This window comes from Sinohyriopsis cumingii, chromosome 4 (assembly GCF_028554795.1).
Source record: "Sinohyriopsis cumingii isolate HCF-2022 chromosome 4, ASM2855479v2, whole genome shotgun sequence".
NCBI lineage: Eukaryota > Metazoa > Mollusca > Bivalvia > Unionida > Unionidae > Sinohyriopsis > Sinohyriopsis cumingii.
Window position 1 is genome coordinate 76,270,607 of NC_142964.1, and position 20,968 is coordinate 76,291,574.

At 35.1% G+C, this 20,968-nt stretch overlaps 1 protein-coding gene across 1 annotated transcript; it reads right to left on the reverse strand.

The window, feature by feature from the left end:
* Positions 1-1,550: 1,550 nt before the first annotated feature.
* Positions 1,551-20,726, reverse strand: LOC149801486 (frataxin, mitochondrial-like). The gene is made up of 5 exons (XM_089955646.1): positions 20,638-20,726; positions 17,159-17,289; positions 13,557-13,674; positions 7,938-8,035; positions 1,551-7,571 (listed from the first exon to the last, which is right to left on the reverse strand). The coding sequence occupies exons 1-5, from the start codon at positions 20,722-20,724 to the stop codon at positions 7,415-7,417; spliced, it is 591 nt and encodes a 196-aa protein (XP_089811772.1). The 5' UTR covers positions 20,725-20,726; the 3' UTR covers positions 1,551-7,414.
* Positions 20,727-20,968: the final 242 nt, after the last annotated feature.

Sequence of the window (20,968 nt, forward strand, 5' to 3'; positions counted from 1 at the left end):
TGCTGCAAGGAATTTATCTAAAGGGGGGAGCTCCCCCTTATCAAAAATATAATTAGGGAGTAGAACCAAATGAATACAGAGGAGGAAACAGCAATTGTTCAATATTTACCCAACACTTCAATATCCATCTCTTTCTTCCTGCTCCACTCTGTGAACTCAAAATCTTTGGCAGCATTAATCTGATGATTGTATCTGAGCATTATCTGTTCCTTATCCAGGTATGAATGTAGTTCTGCGCTGAGATACCCCCTTTCAGTCTACAGCCTGAATAGCTAGCTTAGCCAGCTGGAGCAAGTTTGAAAACTGTTCTTTATGGTTGTTATGTACATAATTCCACAGCTCACAGGTATTGCCTTTAGGGTAGGTATTGATTCTTGGATACATCTGCTCCAAAATAAGATTTTTCACTAACACAAGTTCCATCAAAGTTTCACTTTCTTGCTTTACTGATTAATATGATATACTATCTGTTCTATAATGGTGCATTAGGATTTTAAGTCCATTAATGCCACAGTCTACTTGTTCTGACTGAGGTATTACAATCAAATAAATGTCATGACTTATGAATTTCAATATTAGATTTTTATTTATTTAATTTATATTAACTTTTATGCTATGGCTATATGGTTTTGAAAAACTGGATCGCAAATTGACAAATTGTGATGAGAAAAGAAACAAAAATTGTACTCTTCCTTTAAATTGTCTATATTTTAATTTGGCTTGTTACTCTGCCTTTTCTACATATAATTTCAAAATACGACTGAAATAAGGTAGGCTTCAAGTATTACCTTTGATAATTAGTTTTCCATATATAGCATGCAAATTGTCAGTGACGGAGCTTACAAGACCTGCTGCTATTCGATAATCTCATACATTATAAAGAAAAACCTCTTGATTACGTCTGGTAATACAACTGTGCAGCTGTTGCTGTCATCACAACTATAATCATGTTTGAAAATGATGGAGGAATCAGGCACTGCAAGCTTGCAAACACACAAAAATTCACATCTGAATGCAGAAGTAAACAATAATAGAAATCAGAATCCCTGAAACTAAATTCTATTGTTTAACGATGTTACACTCTGAAGTCTGCTGGACCATTCCATCATGTTTATACAGTACCCGACCCCAGCAATATTAACTGTATCAATCCATACAAAAAATTTCTTTAATGAAAATAAGTCTCTTCATTGTTGCATGAATACCATCGTTAATTTGAGAAAACTATGATACATACAATGTAAAAAAATTGTAATATGTTGTGTTGTAAAATTTTTGTCAACTTTGGAACTTCATTTGATTGTATATTAATACTGCTGTTAATTGCATTTACACAGAATGGAGAAACAAATTCATGCAAATTAAGGTTCCAACTTACAAAAATATATAATAAAAAGAAAATCATCATTCACGTTAAATAATGTTTGCACTTCATTCATTAAATATTTCCTTGACTACTCAAAAACTGTAGATATCCTTTATGTAAAAGATGATCAATTTACTTTTAAGTCTTTTGCAAAGTTTAAGAAGGACAAATACCAACAACTGACATACATTTATTCTTTATTCAAAGTTTTTGTTCAAACATTCATGCATTCATCTCAAAATAATTTTATGAAGCACTAATGATGCACATCTCTCATAAAACGTTCTCATTTATATGTGATGATTCAATGTACCGTATTTACCGTATGTTTTCAGACTGCAACAAAAAATTACTTTTTTGTCATCATAATACATATAAAATTCTTTAATTAGGTGTCCAAAAACATACAGATGAAGATAGATTTATTCCCCCCCCCCACGTCTGTAACGAAGTTACCGTTAGCTCACATGACGACGTGCTGCCATGAAGTAAAACAAGTATTTTGTCAAGCACCATGGAAAGGATAATGAATGAAAAATAGGCATTACTTGCCTATTTTGTCTATGTGACACATGTCCATCCACCAGACAACACAGCCATACATGTATTAGAGCCACGATTGTGTGCGTACCGGTATTTTCCAAAAGAACCGACATTATTACTAATCTTGCAATCCAATTTAACCCTCTGCTAATCAGTGATCTTTAAAATCTACATTACAAATGCGTGCAAGATTAATTTCTGTGTAATTAGGATATTAATGCAAACTAAAAAAAAAGATTTTGGAATTATAATTTTTAAGATATTTATGACAGAAACATTTTAGTATTGAGAGTAGAAATACCAGTACATGTATGATGGCTAATCTTAGAGCACCAAGGGTGAGAGGCTCCATATGGGGTGAGTGTTGTACGCATGCCTAGGAAGGGTAAAAATAACAACAACAAGTTGCAATATATGAGTCGGCGTGATTAATATGTTGGTATTTAAAAAAAAAAATTAAGGTGATCTATTTGTTGTGGTTCTCTCTTTTTTTCCCCCCACCTAGCCAAGGGTAGCTTCAAAATGAGTAGAGCTTGCTGACTCGAAGCAATCGACTGCTCACAGATTGTTCTGATGTATGTCGGAGATTTCAAGGTGTCTAGGTGATAATTGTTAATAATATAACTTGTGGGATTTCTTTGACAGGTGTGTTCAGAAATAAAATGCAGCCATCTGGCTTTCATTAAAAGTGCACACAATGTACCAAACATTTAGCACCCACAATCAATATTTATCATCTTCAAAGAGGTTTACTACCAACAGAACAATAACTATGTTTAAACCTTGGTATATAATGCCTCAGGGATAAGGGGGTTTGTTTTGCCAATGAATTTTACTAATCCATACCGACTCTCCGATGTATTGTTTAAAAATATAAAGCAGGGGTCATGGTTTCTAATCAAAGCCATAACTGTCACAACTGTTTTAAGTGGTTTCATGTGTAACAATGTCTACACTGACAACCAATCAAGCTATTAAAATATAAAGTATAAATAAAATACCCACCACTATCAAAAGTTTATATACTGGATAGCTGTCATTGTAAAACATAATATTGTTAGTACTGTAATAATTTTGATTGATAAGTTTATCATACGTTATGCAACAAGCAAGGAGGCACTGCCTAGTTCATGGAGGGACTCTCCATTGCCAAAATCTTCTCCAAAGAGGCCAGTAGGCCATCCACAGAAGTGACCTCAAATCAATGATTCTAAGGATACATCACAAAAAGAACCGCCTATGAAGAAAACTGCTCTAGATGATGAGTCTGATTATCTTGAACCTGAAAGTGCTCCACCCGGTTCTGTACGTGGTCACTATAAACATTATACATTAAAGCAAAAGCAGGATATTGTTAACAATGCAAAATGTCTGGGAATTAGACCTACAGCAGAAAAATTCAAGATTCCAAAATCCACGGTGAGTACCTGGATGAAAATTTACTTTTCTGCTGATCTGAACTTGAATGGATATTTGCCTAAGTGTGGACGACCATTTCATATGGACAAGCTATGGATGATAAGATAACTCAGTGGGTGCTCACGCAGCGTGACTTACAAATTCCAGTCAGTGTTGAGGGAATATGTATATATGCCAAGGAGCTTGTCTCAACAGAATTTCCAGAGAGCAAATTCCATGCCAGTCATTCATGGGGAGAGAGTTTCATGAAAAGACATGGCTTTGTGCTCAGAAGCAGGACCTCTCTCGCCCAACATTTACCCAAGGATTTGGAAGAAAAGATTGCTTCGTTCCACAAGTTTGTGATGGATAGACGTGAGGAGGACGAGTTTGACAATAAGTTTATTATTAACATGGACAAGACACTGATGTCCTTTGATCTTGTGCCAGGGAAAACAGTGGACAAAGAAGGAACGAAAAGCGTTCTGATTCATACAACTGGAGCGGAGAAGAGACACATTACTGTCGTTTTAGCCATTGTAGGTTCTGGCGACATATTACCCCCAATGATTATTTTCAAGGGAAAGAGACAGCTAGATCTGAAGGCACCAAAAGGGTGGATTATCGCAGTTCAAAAGAAAGCATGGATGGACGAAACGCTAATGCTGCAATGGATTGAAGAAATTTATTTGCCATTCACCAGAAGAGAGCGATCACTATTAGTTATGGACTCGTTCTGGGCTCACATCACTGACGACGTGAAGAAACAGTTGCGGCGTTGAAATGTTGTGCCAGCAATAATAACAGGCTGCACATCCAAATTGCAACCTCCTGATGTGAGCATCTATAAACCTGTTAAGAGCTACATCCGCTGCAGCTGGACAGAATACATCAGGGATGCTACGAATGCATTAATATCATCTAATGAAAGCAGCAACGGACAGATCAAGACAGCCAGCAAACAGACTGTTTTGGACTGGGTTGTAAATGCCATGGACACATTGAAGGAAAAGCGCACAATGATAATGAAATCTTTCAAGATGTGTGGCATCAGTGTCAATCTGAGTGGAAGTGAAAACGCCCTGATCAGAAATGACAAACAATTAAACAATATGGATAATGATAGTGATACAGAATTTGAGGACTTTTTGCCCGAGGACCTACAAAAGGCTATGGACAAGCTACTTGATACTGAATAATATATTTAAATATATTACAGCATTAAATCATATTTCTTTTCATTCTTTGACATTAATACTTATTGTGTATGGCTTAATATAACAATGTTTATCTATCTGCATACATACATACATAAATATATACATACGATTAAAAAATTTAAATTATATTACTTCATGGAAGTTCATGATCACAATAAATAATTGGCTACCAAATGAAGCGATTTTTGTATCAGTTAAATTAATGGTAAACACGCTGTGAATTTTACAATAAAACGATGCAGTAGATCTTCCTAGATTGTGTCCGAAAACATAAATTGGCGAAAAAATTATAGCAGACCAATGTCCAAAAACTTACAAGGCATTTAAATATTATATTTCCACAACAACAAAAAAAACGGTGTCCGAAAACATACGGTAAATACGGTACTTGCATATGAATTGCAAAATTATGCCAAACCACTGCTAGGAAGGCTAAAAGAACAGTATCAGAAAATAAATTTCAATGAGCAAATGAAGCATTTTATCACAGTAAGTACAGTGTAAGCCAAATATATATTTCACACATAGTTATTGTTGAAGCAAGATGGTTCCTATGGTGACCAAGTGAGATAAGTGCTGTACTAGCAATATCAGATCAAAATTCCAAACATGCAATTTGTTTTGTGACTACATATGCCAAATAGTTAAATAAATATGCCAAATAGTTAAAAAAACAGACTCAAAATGACCATGAAGGTCTAATACCCATTTACACAGTACATACTTTAGTTAACTGGTATGGGAAACAGTTGTACTACTTGTGCTGAAGTGTAATATCCAACCCTTTCCATGTAACCAACGGGGTGAGGTAGGGAGGTGTCCCCACTTCCTTTGTTTTTTAATATATACATAGAAGAGTTAAATCGTAAGCTGGGTCAGTTTCATGTGGGGTTACATCTGCCATCAAATGTGTCATTTCTTAACAATTTTAGTTTTGTTATCACAGGTTTATGGAAATTATTAAAGATATGTGAACAATAAACATTTGAGAATATCATCTATAATACACAAATATCAGTATGCATGGTCTTTCAATCAACTTCTTTTAAATTACCATCTCCTCCCCCTGTACACCTTAATGGCCATGGTCTTACACATGTCAACAGTTTTACATATTTGGGTCATATTTAAAATTGGTCAGATGATGAAGATGTGATGAGACATTAGAGATTTATGTGTACTTGAACAAACATGCTTCTATGTAAATTTAGGAATTGTTCATTGAATATCAAAATTAGATTATTCAAATCTTACTGCTGCACACTGCACTGTGCTCCTCTGTGGACCAACTTTAGTGAATCTATTTTTTGTTGTTGTTATTATTGTTGTTGTTGTAGGGTTTAACGCCATTTTTCAGCACACGATAGGCTATAAATGGCAGCCAGTATTAATGATGCAGGAAGAACCCGGGAAAACCTCCGGAAAGAACCACCGACCTACGAGAAGCTACTGGCAAGCTTTCTCACATACCCATGTTGACTGAATCCAAGACTCGATTGTATGAAAAGAAAACTAGTAATTGGTGATAATAATAGCCTTTTTTTTCTATTAAGCCTTCCAAGATGGAACAGTGGTTCCAACATGTTTTTAAGTATTCAGTTTTGATGAAGTAATGAGAAAGTATGTATTCTCAATGATGACAAGAATATCTAATAGTAAGAACTGTATTTTAAAATCTCTGTGGAACTATGACATTTATTTAAATTCTCATTATTAGTAGACAGAATAATTACTCTCTGAATGCACTACTCAATTACCAAATGTTGCTGGAAATTCAACAGTCCTTGGTGAAGCTCTGTTGCAGAAACCAAAGTTCAGGAGGATGAACAATCACAGGGGTACGCATTTCCTTGAAATGAAGAGTCAAAATCCATAAAATAAATTAAAAACTGCATATCAACTTTGGCTGAGGAAAAAGTCCAACAATCCTTGCTAAATTTACACTAAATAAACTTCCTAAAAATTAAAAAAAAACCAAGGCTGGGCAATCACTGGTGATAACTTCTCTAACTGATGATGCAAACACTTGTAATCAAACCCATCTGAGGTATTATCAATATCTGGCATCACTATGTTGTTAAAACTGAAATAACTTTGTAAAGTTATGGAGTGGACACTAAAATTGGGACACACAATAAGGGGTCCTAACTCCACTAAATGAAAGTGTGAAACAATCACTCTCAAACAAGATTTCATTACTATAAAGCTGCAAACCAAAGTTGGTTGAAATCCAACAATCTTTGCAGATTGGAGCAGCAATGCCAAACCTTTGGAGGGTGGGTAATCAAGGGCCATAACTCCTCTAAATGAGCACTGTACACTGTAAACCAATACAACTAAGAGCTTGTTAACATCAATCTGCATATCAAATATGGTGGACATCCATTATCCCTGACAAAAATATGTTGCTGAAATCAAATTGTTGAGATGTGCAGAGAGACAATGTGCCTTACTGCAGGGCTCTGTGAAGTACATCAAACAAGGACCGAATTAAATAATTACAACAGAAATATGCAAATAGATTGAAATTAACATAACTGGATCTGTCTTATGCTTAAAACATATTATTTGGGGAAATTTTGGCTTTACTAAATTTTGTCTAATTAAATCTTCTTAAACAAAAGTGTGTTTAAATTTTGCAAGTTTGTAAATAATTATAAATTTTATGCACATTATGTGAGATTGAAATTTTGGGGATTAATTACCTTGTTACAAGAGTGACTTAAAAAGAAAAAATGTAGAAAACTTACAAATAAGCATAGAATTAGAATTAAATATATCTCTTGATCTACATTTTTTTTTATCTCTGACTTAATTTACAATTTAGATGACAAAGACTGTAATACTTGGAATAATAACAATAAATCATTTAAGCATCTGTATCATGTCAGCTGTTGCTGCCATCACCACTATAAGAACACTTGGAAAAATCCACTGGCTGTCCTAATGCTTTGGAAATCTCATCCTGAAGAAGGTCATGTAACACTCTTCCATCGTGCTTGTAAATCCACTTCCCTCTAATAAAGTCGTACCTTTTGGGACCACTGAAAATAGAATAATTATTTACCTCACAAGTTTTTGTCTTTACTGACATTCTGAAAATGTACAAGATCAGTGATATAATAATCTGGATATACATTCAGCTATTTGTTTCCTTGTTGAAAAAAAGAACACGTCGGTCTAAAGCTTATTGATACTTTTTATGAGAAGGACATGGTGTATACATTATCTCTCTTTTGGTAATCTGACAACTGGCACTCTTCCTAAATCTAAAATGATATGCATAACTTTCAGCAAGAACATACAATTTCGCTTCAAAAAAACTAAAACAAATCAACCTCTCCAAAATACATTTAATTCAGTACAAACTACAATACAGATGTTTTTTAAACAGATCATGACTTACTCACCTGAATGGGGAAGAGAGCCAAATTTGTTTGTTTGGAGTCTGTTTGTTGATGACATACGTTCCCCATGTTTGGCTAATTTTCACTGTCAAGACCCCATTCTGAAATGCAGCGGCAATGTAATTGTTGATTCTCTATCATTATCATATTACAGATAACTCCTAACAATACAAATCTACTGGACCTGGTATATAACATGACTAAACTCCACAAGTCCTGTAAACCCTAGTACGATTTTATGAAAATCATCATGTAGCATTGAATCAAGAATACTTGAATGAGGGAGATAAATTTCATGACATTTTTTTCCGATTACAGAACATTCATGGTTCCCATGCTTTTCTAAATCTAAATTTCCAGGTCTTTTCCCAGGATGAAATTAATTTTTTCAAGTTTAACATATGACCATTACTGAAAAGAATTCAAGAACATTTTGGATTCTAAAACATGCATTTTCCAAATCTGAAGATGTTTCTCTTTCAAGACTCTCCAAAACGTATGTCAGAAAAGATGATCATGTTCAAAACCACAAGATGAGTCACACGAAACAAATTTGACTATGTATATTCCCATAAGTTGGCATTTAAAGCCATTTAAATGTACAGAATACAAATTCTAACTTTACTTTGCTGACCTGCTACATGGAAACAACATGATGAGCATAAATTATTTTGTTTCCTTTCAAACCTTTAATTCCAAAGAATTCTAGAGCAATATATGTGCATGTTATACAAAGTAAACATTTCCTATTACAGTATGAAAAAACCCTAATAAATGCAAAGTTTTAGAATCATATCTTGTTACGAAAAAGGTTTAACCCTGAAATTATGTGTGCCAATAAAATCTCAGACAAGATTTTTCAACCAAACTAAACTCCTTAAGATGATTTGTTTAAAAATTCCATCATTTAAAGACATTTACAAAAGGGTTGATTTGAATTTTCTGTAAAATCAACTTGTCTTCTTGTAGTTCAATAAACCAGTCCCCAAACATGTACTGATACATGAGCTCTTATCATTTCTTAATATATAATAAAAGGGATGACAATTTCCCATTTCTCCTGCGTTCCATTTAAGATCTGAACCAATGCTTCAAGCTACATGTACCTGTGTAATAGTTTTGCACCAAAGTTCAGCTCAGAGATTCAAAATTTTTCAATCCAGGTTTCCGCCGAATATCCCAACCCCATTTTTCACATTTGGACGTTTTGGATGGAATGTGGGTTCAGAGCAATTACATATAAAAAAATTGGAATCTGCCGCCACCGTAAGATAGTTTACCAGTGGGCCTAGCAAATTTAAACTAGGTTATATCGACTTATACCTGCATGAAATCAATAGGAAAATTATTTATTTTCTCAAAAATGGCAAGTATTATAAATGTTATGTCTTTATTCTGCTGACAGGCTAGATGAAACTCAGCACAGATGAAACCTGACCCGGTACTCGCCATTTGCATTAATAGTCACATTACTTCACAAATCTCAAACAACGACATTGGAAGTCCAATAGACACGTGATATCAACAACAAACTCCTTTTAATGTTGTTGTGCAAAATTTCAATTATATTAAATGAAAATCTGATACCTTTCATAAAAACCAGAAAGAACATATAATTCTCAACATGTTTATTTTGAGAACAACTAAACGAAAATTGGCCATCAAGCAGAGTAGTCTGGGTCAGTGCTTCGCATGCTCCCTACGTGAGAAAGCACATGTCAACGTGGTAGTCACGCAATACAACAAAACTCCGAAGTTGGTCTCGGAATAAATATAGAGAATATTGTGCTCTTTCATTTTTGTATTATTACAACCAGTTTACGACTTTAATTTTTTAAAAATTCTACAACATTTGACAATGATGGTTGTGAGATTCTGTGTGCTCGAGTGACATGCTATAGAAATTGCTAGTACCAGCTCAAATTTCATTAACGCATTAGATTCATCGTCTTCCAGCAGATTAAAGACATAAAGATTTTAATACTATTGCCATTTCTGAGAAAATAAATAATTTTCATATCGGTTTCATGCAGGTACATGTATAACTCAATTTAACAGTGTTTTAGTTTGCTAGCCAATCTGCTAAGTGGCTATGCTTTAACGCCACCATGTTGGCCTCCTGTGCTGCTAGACTGGTTTTCATAACTTCCAATTAAAAAAAATACGGATATCGAGCTGTCCATGAAACAAAAAGTCTACTAGATGAATCTAATCCACTGAGCATTTGAATTGTCTCAACAAATATATTTATGTCAAGCACCCAAATGATCCATACTGCAACCTCCTAATATTCTGGTTAGAACTTGATAAATTTAACTCAAGATCAGTTCAGTTATGACTCTATTATGTAATTGTTTCAGGCGTTAAGTTGTGGAGGAAAATTCCCAGGATTTTGCCACGACTTTCGTCAATATTTGCAAAATTCAAGGACTTTTCACGGTCAGGAAAAAAATTAATTTTTCTCCTGATTTTTTCCCAGTAGCATGGGAACCATGAACATTAAATCTTGACTCGGAAGTTGTCAAAAGAACAGGTAACAGACCTGGACATGCTACTGTATAATGTGCCCCAAGATCAGGCTTTATGTTGTCTGTTATGCTGATTAATGTACTTCTAACTACACTGCACTGCACTGACCCAAATCTACTGACATGCTCTTAATACCGTTATGAAATGGTTGCTACTAAATTTATTGAAAAAGATACCTAAATCATAATTTTGGTATGTATACACTTCTGGCAAAATATTGTTTGCTAGATTTTTTTAAATTTAACTATTTTAAAGTTTTTTATTTACAATGTTGAACAGCTTTATTAAGTGTGTTGAATGACTATCCAATAATGTGTTTATTTCTTCATTCACCATTTGTGATAGCTTGGTAAAACTTATCACTGCATAGCAAACCCACAATCAAAGCATTGCTATAAAATGTGTGATTAACCACAAGGTCATTAGATTAGGTGAACAGGTCACAGAATGAACCAAGTTAACTTCATAATGATTTATTCCAAGTATGAACAAAATTCATCAACGGGATTAAACCAAAACCTTTAAACATGTTATGTGATGTGTCCTTGACCCAAATGTCAAAGGGGTAAGTAAGCATATCACTGAATAAATTATCTTAGCTTCATATGATTCATCTAAAGTATGGAGAAAATAATGGGATTAGGAAATATAAGGTAATAAAAAACTTTAAGCAAAACTTTAACAATAGTTTCCATAGCTGTGAGCCTGACTTCAAGGTCATACTGGTAAAGTGTAGAACAAATTATCTTAATTCATAACAAGCCATCCAAAGTATGATAAAAATCCATCATGGGGTTTAAAAAGCAAAAGCAAATGAAACAATCTTAATCATGGTGGCCTACTGAATTTTCGAAGAGCACTATTTTTACGTAAAACTAACAGGACAACTGTGTATGCCAAGCCCTTGGCAATTCTACCACGGTTAAAGAGTAGCCCATGTTAAAAGTGTATACCAAGCCCTTGGCAACTCTTCCAGTGTATACCAAGCCATTGGTAACTCTACTAGTGTATATCGAGCCCTTTGCAACACTACCAGTGCATACCAAGCCATTGGCAACTCTACTAGTGTATACCACACCAAGTATGAACAAAATTCATTAATGGGATTAAACCAAAACCTTTAAACATTGTTATGTGATGTGTCCTTGACCCAAATGTCAAAAGGGTAAGTAAGCATGTCACTGAATAAATTATCTTAGCTTCATATGATTCATCTAAAGTATGAAGAAAACAATAGGATTAGGAAATATAAGGTAATAAAAAACTTTAAGCAAAACTTTAACAATAGTTTCCATAGCTGTGAGCCTGACTTCAAGGTCATACTGGTAAAGTGTAGAACAAATTATCTTAACTTCATAACAAGCCATCCAAAGTATGACAAAAATCCATCAAGGGGTTTAAAAAGCAAAAGCAAATGAAACAATCTTAATCATGGTGGCCCACTGATTTTTCGAGGGCACTATTTTTACGTAAAACTAACAGGGCAACTGTGTATGCCAAGCCCTTGGCAATTCTACCATGGTTAAAGAGTAGCCCATATTAAAAGTGTATACCAAGCCCTTGGCAACTCTTCCAGTGTATACCAAGCCATTGGTAACTCTACTAGTGTATATCGAGCCCTTTGCAACACTACCAGTGCATACCAAGCCATTGGCAACTCTACTAGTGTATACCACACCAAGTATGAACAAAATTCATTAATGGGATTAAACCAAAACCTTTAAACATGTTATATGATGTGTCTTTGACCCAAATGTCAAAAGGGTAAGTAAGCATGTCACTGAATAAATTATCTTAGCTTCATATGATTCATCTAAAGTATGGAGAAAATAATAGGATTAGGAAATATAAGGTAATAAAAAACTTTAAGCAAAACTTTAACAATAGTTTCCATAGCTGTGAGCCTGACTTCAAGGTCATACTGGTAAAGTGTAGAACAAATTATCTTAACTTCATAACAAGCCATCCAAAGTATGATAAAAATCCATCAAGGGTAAACAAAAGCAAAAGCAAATGAAACAATCTTAATCATGGTGGCCCATTGAATTTTGGAAGGGCACTATTTTTACACAAAACTAACAGGACAACTGTGTATGCCAAGCCCTTGGCAACTCTACCATGGTTAAAGAGTAGCCCATGTTAAAAGTGTATACCAAGCCCTTTGCAACACTACCAGTGCATACCAAGCCATTGGCAACTCTACTAGTGTATACCAAGTCCTTGGCAACTCTTCTAGTGTATACCAAGTCCTTGGCAACACTACCAGTGTATACCAAGCCATTGGCAACTCTTCTAGTGTATACGAAGTCCGTGGCAATGCTACCAGTGTATACCACACCATTGGCAACTCTTCTAGTGTATACTAAGTCCTTGGCAATGCTACCAGTGTATACCATGCCACTGGCAACTCTTCTAGTGTATACCAAGTCCTTGGCAACACTACCAGTGACTAAAGAGTAATAGCAATGACAAGATTCCTGCCATAGCAGAAACTGAATTTCAGACTGGCACAATTGACCAAACACAGGGCAAGTTCATGTCAGTTTATATAACCACCCTTCAAATTGTTTGAATATGATTAAAAAGCTATATGGCAACATCTTCCCTCAACCTCCTCCCACCCACCCCAATCATATAAGCATCACTGGTCTTGTGGCTAATAGAGCCACTAAATTACAACACAAGCTTAGATACCAAAATCAAAATACTTCAAATATGGCACAAGATCTAACAAAGCAAAAAACATAATATGATGAAAACATTTTTAAAAACCAACTGTTAATTATGCAATTTTCTTGATGGACACTTCAACCAAAAAACCTCTTATTTATACCCAGCAAAATCTGGACTCATCTATATGCTATAAAAAAGAGCACACAAAATCTAAATCTAGTTTCCATGGTTCTTTGTGCATTGTCCAATATCCAATGTTAAATAATGAAATGAGATTTCAAAATAGTGTATGATACCAATACCTGAATGTTGCATGGACAAATATAAGTACATGCTCTATTTTTGATTGTTTGTGATAATTATAGAAAGCAATAAAAACAAAATTCAGGATGATAATTTAAAAGCAAATCCTTTACTTACACCAAGGGAAATATCATATTCTGGTGGACACTTGAATCTCTCTGGTAAGTCTTCAAACAACACAGCCAGTGAATCTAGAGTATCCTCAACTAACTCCTCAAATTGATTTTCACTAAGTCTGCAAATTAAAACAGCAGAATCAGATACTGCCACCAGTTACCTTGTTTTGTTTATAAAAATAACCATGGTTTGCTAAAACCATTTTCAAACATACTGGGTTTGTTTATTAGATGTTGGATCACCTGATTAATACGAGGCAAATTTTTTGTCCAAAGCTTAGGACAAGTGAAAAAAGAGTGACTCAAAGACACGGATTTGTCCACTAGCTTAGGACAAGTGAAAAAGAGTGACTCAAAGACATGTATTTGTCCAATAGCTTAGGACAAGTGAAAAAAGAGTGACCCAAAGACAAAGATGCTCTTCTGACTGAAAAGCATTTCCAGGAATTATAGATAGAAACAATTCTTCCTTTTCACTGTCTATGATATTCTTGAGTGATAGGATTTTCAAATTAGCCAATACTGAATGCAAGACTGGCACCATTTTCATTGAGGATAAACTGGACATCATTAGAAAACTTCTGGTGAAAACACAGTGTTGATATGACCACCCATTACGAAGTATCAGAGACAAGACTTTCAATATGTTCACTATAGCAGACATATTTATGTGAAATCAGACAAGCTCCATTCATTCAGGACCAACTAGATTTTACAATTCATCATCTGTTAAAACCCCATTTCAGTATGACCTTCCATTTAGGAAGAGTGTCAATATCAACATTTTGATAAGGTTGTGACAGTGGATGTCAGACCAACACCATTTTCATTTACCACAAACTGCACATGAAAATAAGTTTTCTGATGAAAACACCATATTGATACAACCTTCCAGCTAGGAGGAATAACAATAATATTTGTAAGATGGCTGCTGTGGTGCCTATATTGGATATTAGAATGGCACAATTTTTATTTAAGACCAACTAAACACATAAGAAATCTTCTGTTAAAAATCCCATGCTGATAGGACTTTCCATTCAGAAGGTGTGTGTGTTTGACTTAGATTTTTAATGTAGCTTTAACCATTTTTCAGTCATATCGCTAGGATGGTCATATCGCTAGGATGTCTACAGTGTGGCAATTTATAGTGCTGTCTAGCATTGGGACATCATGCCGCAGACATGTAGCATGATGTCCCACCCTGTCACATTATTCTGACACCAGGCCAGCCAGTCCTAACACTAACCTCTTAATGCTGAGTGCCAAGCGAGGCAGCTGTTGGTACCATTTTTGTAAGTCTTTGGTATGACTCAACCAGGGATCGAACCCACGACCTCCTGCATCCGAGGCAGATGCTCTAACCACTAGGCCACCGGAGAGGTTTTCTAATCAGAAGGAATAGTAATAATAAAAAAATTTAAGTTGGCTGCCATGGTGTCTACATAGTAGGTCTGATTGGCAATATTTTTATTTAAGATCAACAGGACATCATAAGTAGCCTTTTAGAGAAAACCCCATGCTAATATTACCATCCTTTCGAGAAGAGTAGCTATAGCAAGACTTTTAAGGTGGCCATTGTGGTAGTCATAATGAATATCCAGGTGGCACCATTTTCATTTAGGACCAACTTGACATCATAAGTCTCCTGGTAAAAAAAACAAAAAACACTGTGGTTCCATTTAGGAGTAGCAATAACAGAATGTTCATGATGGTTGCTGCTGCAGGCACACTGCACATTAGATTAGCACCATTTTATTTATAAAGAGCTACACACTGTCACTGTAAGAAGTCTTTCAGTGAAACCTCCATATTCAAATGACCATCCACATGATTCTGAAGATGGCCCATGTGGCATTTATACTGGATGGCCATGCAGAAAAAATTTTCATTAAAGACCAAGTAGGCACCATAAGAAGTCATCTGGTGAAAACCCAATGTCAATATGACTCTCCTTTCAAGGTAAGTATTGATAACAAGAATTTCAAGATGACTGCTGGGAGAGCTATACTGGACATCAGATTATCACCATTTTCAATTAGAACCCAACAAACATCATAATAAGTCTGCCATGGCAGCCAATTTGGAAATCAGATTGCCACTGTTTTCAGTTAGGACCAATTAGACATCACAAAATGTCCTTAAGTCATTGCTGATAAGATCATCCATTCAGGAGAAGTTGCAGTAACAAGATTTTAAACATGCCAGCTGTGGCACCCACCTTGGATGTCAGATCAGCATTATTTTCATTCAGCACCAACTAGACATAAGAAGTCTGCTAATGAAAATCCCATGCTGATACAACCATCCATTCAGGAGGAAAAGTGATAACAAGGATTTCAAGATGGCTACTGTGGTAGCCATAATGAATGCCTGAACATAAATATTGCCTCTGAGGATCAACTAAACTCAAAGTGAATGTGTTTGTAAAGTTTCATGGCAATGGTCCATTTAGAAGAAATAGCGATAAACAAACAGATATGTCAGATGACAGACAACAAACCATCCCAAAATCTCATGTCCTATAACCTGTATAGCTAAAACCTGGACTTCTGTGCAGTCTTTTGAAACTATTAATTCCAAGTAAGTAACAAATTTTCAGTTATTTCCACCTGTTATCTTGCTCGAGGTAGTCCTTCCAAAAGTGGATGTTAGCATTTGATCATTGTTTGTAAGTGATATTTACTGGTCCAGCTAAAAACAACAGGACATATGAGAGCAATGACCTACAAACTCATGGCAGCAGGGTTAAGCCAAGGCATCCTTCAGCAATCTTGAAACTCTATCACATGATCTTATTGGTAAGATATAATTTATTTATCTGTACTTATGGAATAATGAATTGAAAATGAAAAACCATTTAAAGATTTAAAATAATTGAGAATTGGGGGAATTCATGATTTTTTTAAATGTTGCATGAATCTGTGAATCGCCAAGTAGAGTGAACATTTGTTCTCACTGAAAAAGTCATAAAATTCATGCCAAAATTGTGAGGGTTTGCAGCTATGTAACAGGTATTACTGTGACCATATGCAACCACAGTTCATCAGCCATATTCAACATTTATTAATGTGACCATCTACAATATATGGATCTGCTAGTTGCAACTCACTTATACAGAATGTTATGTAAATAGGTATGTTTCTTTTAAGAACTGTGGAACTGTTACAATTTAAATAAATAGAACTTTCTTCCTTTGCTTTGTTCACAAAGCAAATTATATAAGTTTGGAACATTCTGGCCATTTCCCCCTGTGTGTTTCCACTAAGCACAAAAATTAGAACTTTGATTTTGCTCGGAATATTACTTAATCCATTGACATTTTTACACATTTCATTCAAGTCAAAGTCTCCTAACACTTTTATTGGTAAATTCTAGATTTTCATAAGAAAATTGCTAATAATGGAACCTAATAAAAACATTGCCCCAATACATACATTATGGCTGATTGAATTAAGAACTTTTTGTGTGTGAATGCTTAAAAGCAAAGGGCGCATCCAAAATTAAAGTACATCACACCTATTATGCCATAATGGCCAGAAAAAAATCTGAAAACAATACCTGTACCTCACCATTCACATTCAAGACAAACAGAAAATTCCTTACTCAGTACTGTTCTGTGAAACTGATGAATAGAATCTGTAGCTACTGTACTGTAAAGTGGAGATGCATGGGACTCTTTGCTGACAGCCTTCCAGACAAGTGGATAATCTTGACACTCTTGAAATATTTCTCTCCTGAAATAAGAATCAATCAATTAGTCAATCATCTGATTGACTGACTGATTGAAATGTAAATGAATCAATAAATTTTTGAGCTGGAGCAGCATAAAAATACATGTAACATCCATGCCATGCAAACTAAAAAAGAAGCAGTTTATTTGTAAACAGACCATACCTGAAGAATAAATCAGCCATAATCAGCAATAAAAAAATAGTTTTGAGGATGACATAAAATCTTAAAACGGTTTCACTCTGGCAAAGAGCAATCAAGTCCAAAGTTTTGTGTTCAAGAAAACCAGAAGCCAAGGCTTCAAAACTGGAGGGCAAAGTACAAACTAAATGCCACTGGCAATGTGCAAACAAAAATGCTATTGGCATGTGCAAACTAAATGCAATTGGCAATGTGCAAAATAGATCCTATTGGCAATGTGGAACTAAATGCTTTTGACAATGTGCAAACTAAATGCTATTGGCAAGGTACAAACTAAATGCTATTGGCAATCTGCAAACTAAATGTTATTGGCAATGTTCAAACTAAATGCCATTGGCAATGCACAAACTAAATGTCATTGGTAATGTGCAAACAAAATGCTATTGGCAATGTGTAAACAAAATGCTAATGGCAAAGTGCAAACTAAATGATATTGGCAAGGTACAAACTAAATGCAATTGGAAATGTGCAAAATACCATTGGCAATGTGCAAATTAAATGCTATGCACAAACAAAATGCCTTTGGCAATGTTGACATTAAATGCTATGCACAAACAAAATGCCTTTGGCAAAGTGCAAACTAAATGCTACTGACAATCTGCAAACTGATATTGGTAATGTTCAAACTAAATGTTATTGGCAATGTTCAAACTAAATGTTATTGGCAATGTGCAAACTAAATGTTATTGACAATGTGCAAACTAAATGCTACTGGCAAGATACTAACTCATAACTATGAGCACTAAACAGCTACAAAATATCAAGTTATGATTATAGGACACTAACTCAAAACTACAAAATATCAAGTCACCATTTATTGTAAAACTGCTGCTTGTGGAAACCATATCGGATATACTTGAGCAATGCATGATTTTCAAACTGGCCATAACAGTATCCATATTAGTTGTAAGATCAGCACCATATTCATTTAGAAGAATATATGAAACCTTCTGGTGAAAACTCCATATTCATATGACTATCACTTCAGGACATGTAGAGATCAAATGAAATTAATGATGACCATTGTAGCAACAGTATTGGATGCCAGACTGGCAACACTGCCATTTAGGATGAACCACATAGCATTAGCAGTCTTGTGGTGAAAGCCCCATGATGACATATGTTCGTCAATTAACAAGGAATAGTGGTAACAAGATTTTACAAGAGGGCCACTATGGTGGCCATACTAGATATCAGAGCACTATTGTCATTTAGGAACTGCTAAAATATAAGGCTTCTGTTGAAACACTGTCCTTCCATTTAGGAGTGGTATTAATAAAATTTACAACTTGGCTGCCAAGGTGGTCATAACGGCTGTCCAGTCATCAACATTTTCATGTATAAAAGAAAAAAAAATCAAAAAAAGTCTCGTGGTCCAAAATCCGATTTTCATACAACCATCTTGTCGGGAGATTTGTATTAACAAGAGCTTCAAGATGTTATCATGGCAGCTATACTGGCTGTAAGAATGGCACTTTTTTAATTGAAGACCAACCAGACATCATCAGAAGTCTTTTGGCACAAACCCACGTCAATATGACCATCCATTCAGAAGAAGTGGCAATAAGATGATTTTCAAAAATACTGCCATGGTGACCATACTGTATGTCAGATCAGTGCCATTTTTTTGGAGGTGGGGGAACCAACAATGGATCCTTTGTTTAACTTACATTTGATAATTCTTCTACACTGACCAGTAAAGTTGTCTTTCCCGATGCTCAAAATACGTTACCTTTGTCTGTATATTGATTTATTTATCTATACATTGACGCACACTTGACTATTAAGCAATGGGTGGTGCATAGTCAAGAATACAGGAAGGAAGTTAGCGATAGGACAGGAAAAAAAAAGAGTAATTTTAGGAAAGGCAGAAATAAGTAAAAGAGTGTCAGTCTATATTTTCATCACTTCATACTCAGACCAATTCAGCTACCACAGCAGTGTTGTGATAAATGGAACTCAACCAGCATGTCCCTGAGAATCACTAGGTCTTACTTGTAGCTGACCAGTTCATTAGAATGTGATTTTGGTAAGCTCCTGCTTATGATACCAAGTCAGGAACTTCTGCAATTATTGATGGTAATGTGTTCCAAGTCTCTATTGTACACAGAAGGAAGCTGAACTTTAAACAATTTGTTGATGCTGACTTTAATTCCATCTTCTTCCCATCGTTTGGCCTAGTTCAGCTATATGCCATGGTCAAGTATTTGTCCATAGGTATGTCAACAAGATTGTACACTCTTGTACAACATGGTCACCTGGGCCTTGGTTCACCTGGACTTTGATTGATTCCCACTGGAGATGATTCAACATTGCACTGATGCTGCTAGTATTATGGTATGTGTTTGTCATGAATCTAGCAGCTCTCCTCCGAACCATCTCTATCTTATTTATTAGGTCTTTATTATGTGGGTTCCACATGGTTAGCAATACTCAAGGCCCAATCATAAAAGCCATAAATATGCTGCGCTTTTAACTTTCTCATTGTTGATTTGGAGGTTGCAGCATAGAAAACCAAGGTTATTGTTCCCTTTTCTTCTATATGCCTTTTCAAAAAAAGGTCTCTTGAGAATTCAAGCCCGAGATTTTTATATCCGTTACAGACTGTGCTTACAATATTCATCTATTTATTTTAATACCACTTATGTCTTTTTGAGTAATATAATGCCTGACAATGTTCTTAATGCCCAATTTCTAGCTCTTAGTTCATCTTAGTGCCTCTTACATTTTTGTGCTTCCTGGCAGTTCTTAGCGGTTTTTACCAAGACCAGTTTAAAACGTAATTAGTCAAAGCTATTATACAAGATGGTAAAAATCAAATTTGTTGTTCATAGAACCAACATTGTTAACTACGTGTAAAACAAAATTAAAATACTGACTGCAAGGAAATTAACTACATGAATTTCACGCGTGACAAGCAAATTGTTTGTCCTAGTTGTCAAAAGACTTGTTCATACGAATGTTGAATTATTGTTTTAAATCATGCCGACATTAAATAAATCAGATCTTATCTTAATAATAATTTCAGAATATCTTCCTAACTGAACCCTCAACCGTTAATTTCTTAAGCTAATCTACACCTGCTCAAGACTGCAATGTCAGTAAACGCGATTCATTTTTGTACATCATGCTTTCTAAAATAACACACATACTGTTTTAATTTTGTATGCTCCTATTCTACAAAAATTTCTTGAATAAAACCTGTTGCTGCAAAACCTTCTCCGTACTATGGAAAACATTATTGATGTTAGGCGAGAACTTGGTATAATGCAACAATTTCAAATCCTCGAAAGTTACACTTTCTCGAAAAATTGCAAAGCCAAAACCGACCAGGATTATAGTTAGTTCAATGTGTACATTGATGAGGAAGAAAGTTGAAAAGGAGATATCAGACTTCATCTAAATGTATTGTTCGACCCCCCCACACACACACACACACACGCACATTATCACACCACATGAGGGTTACAATGGGGTTTTAAG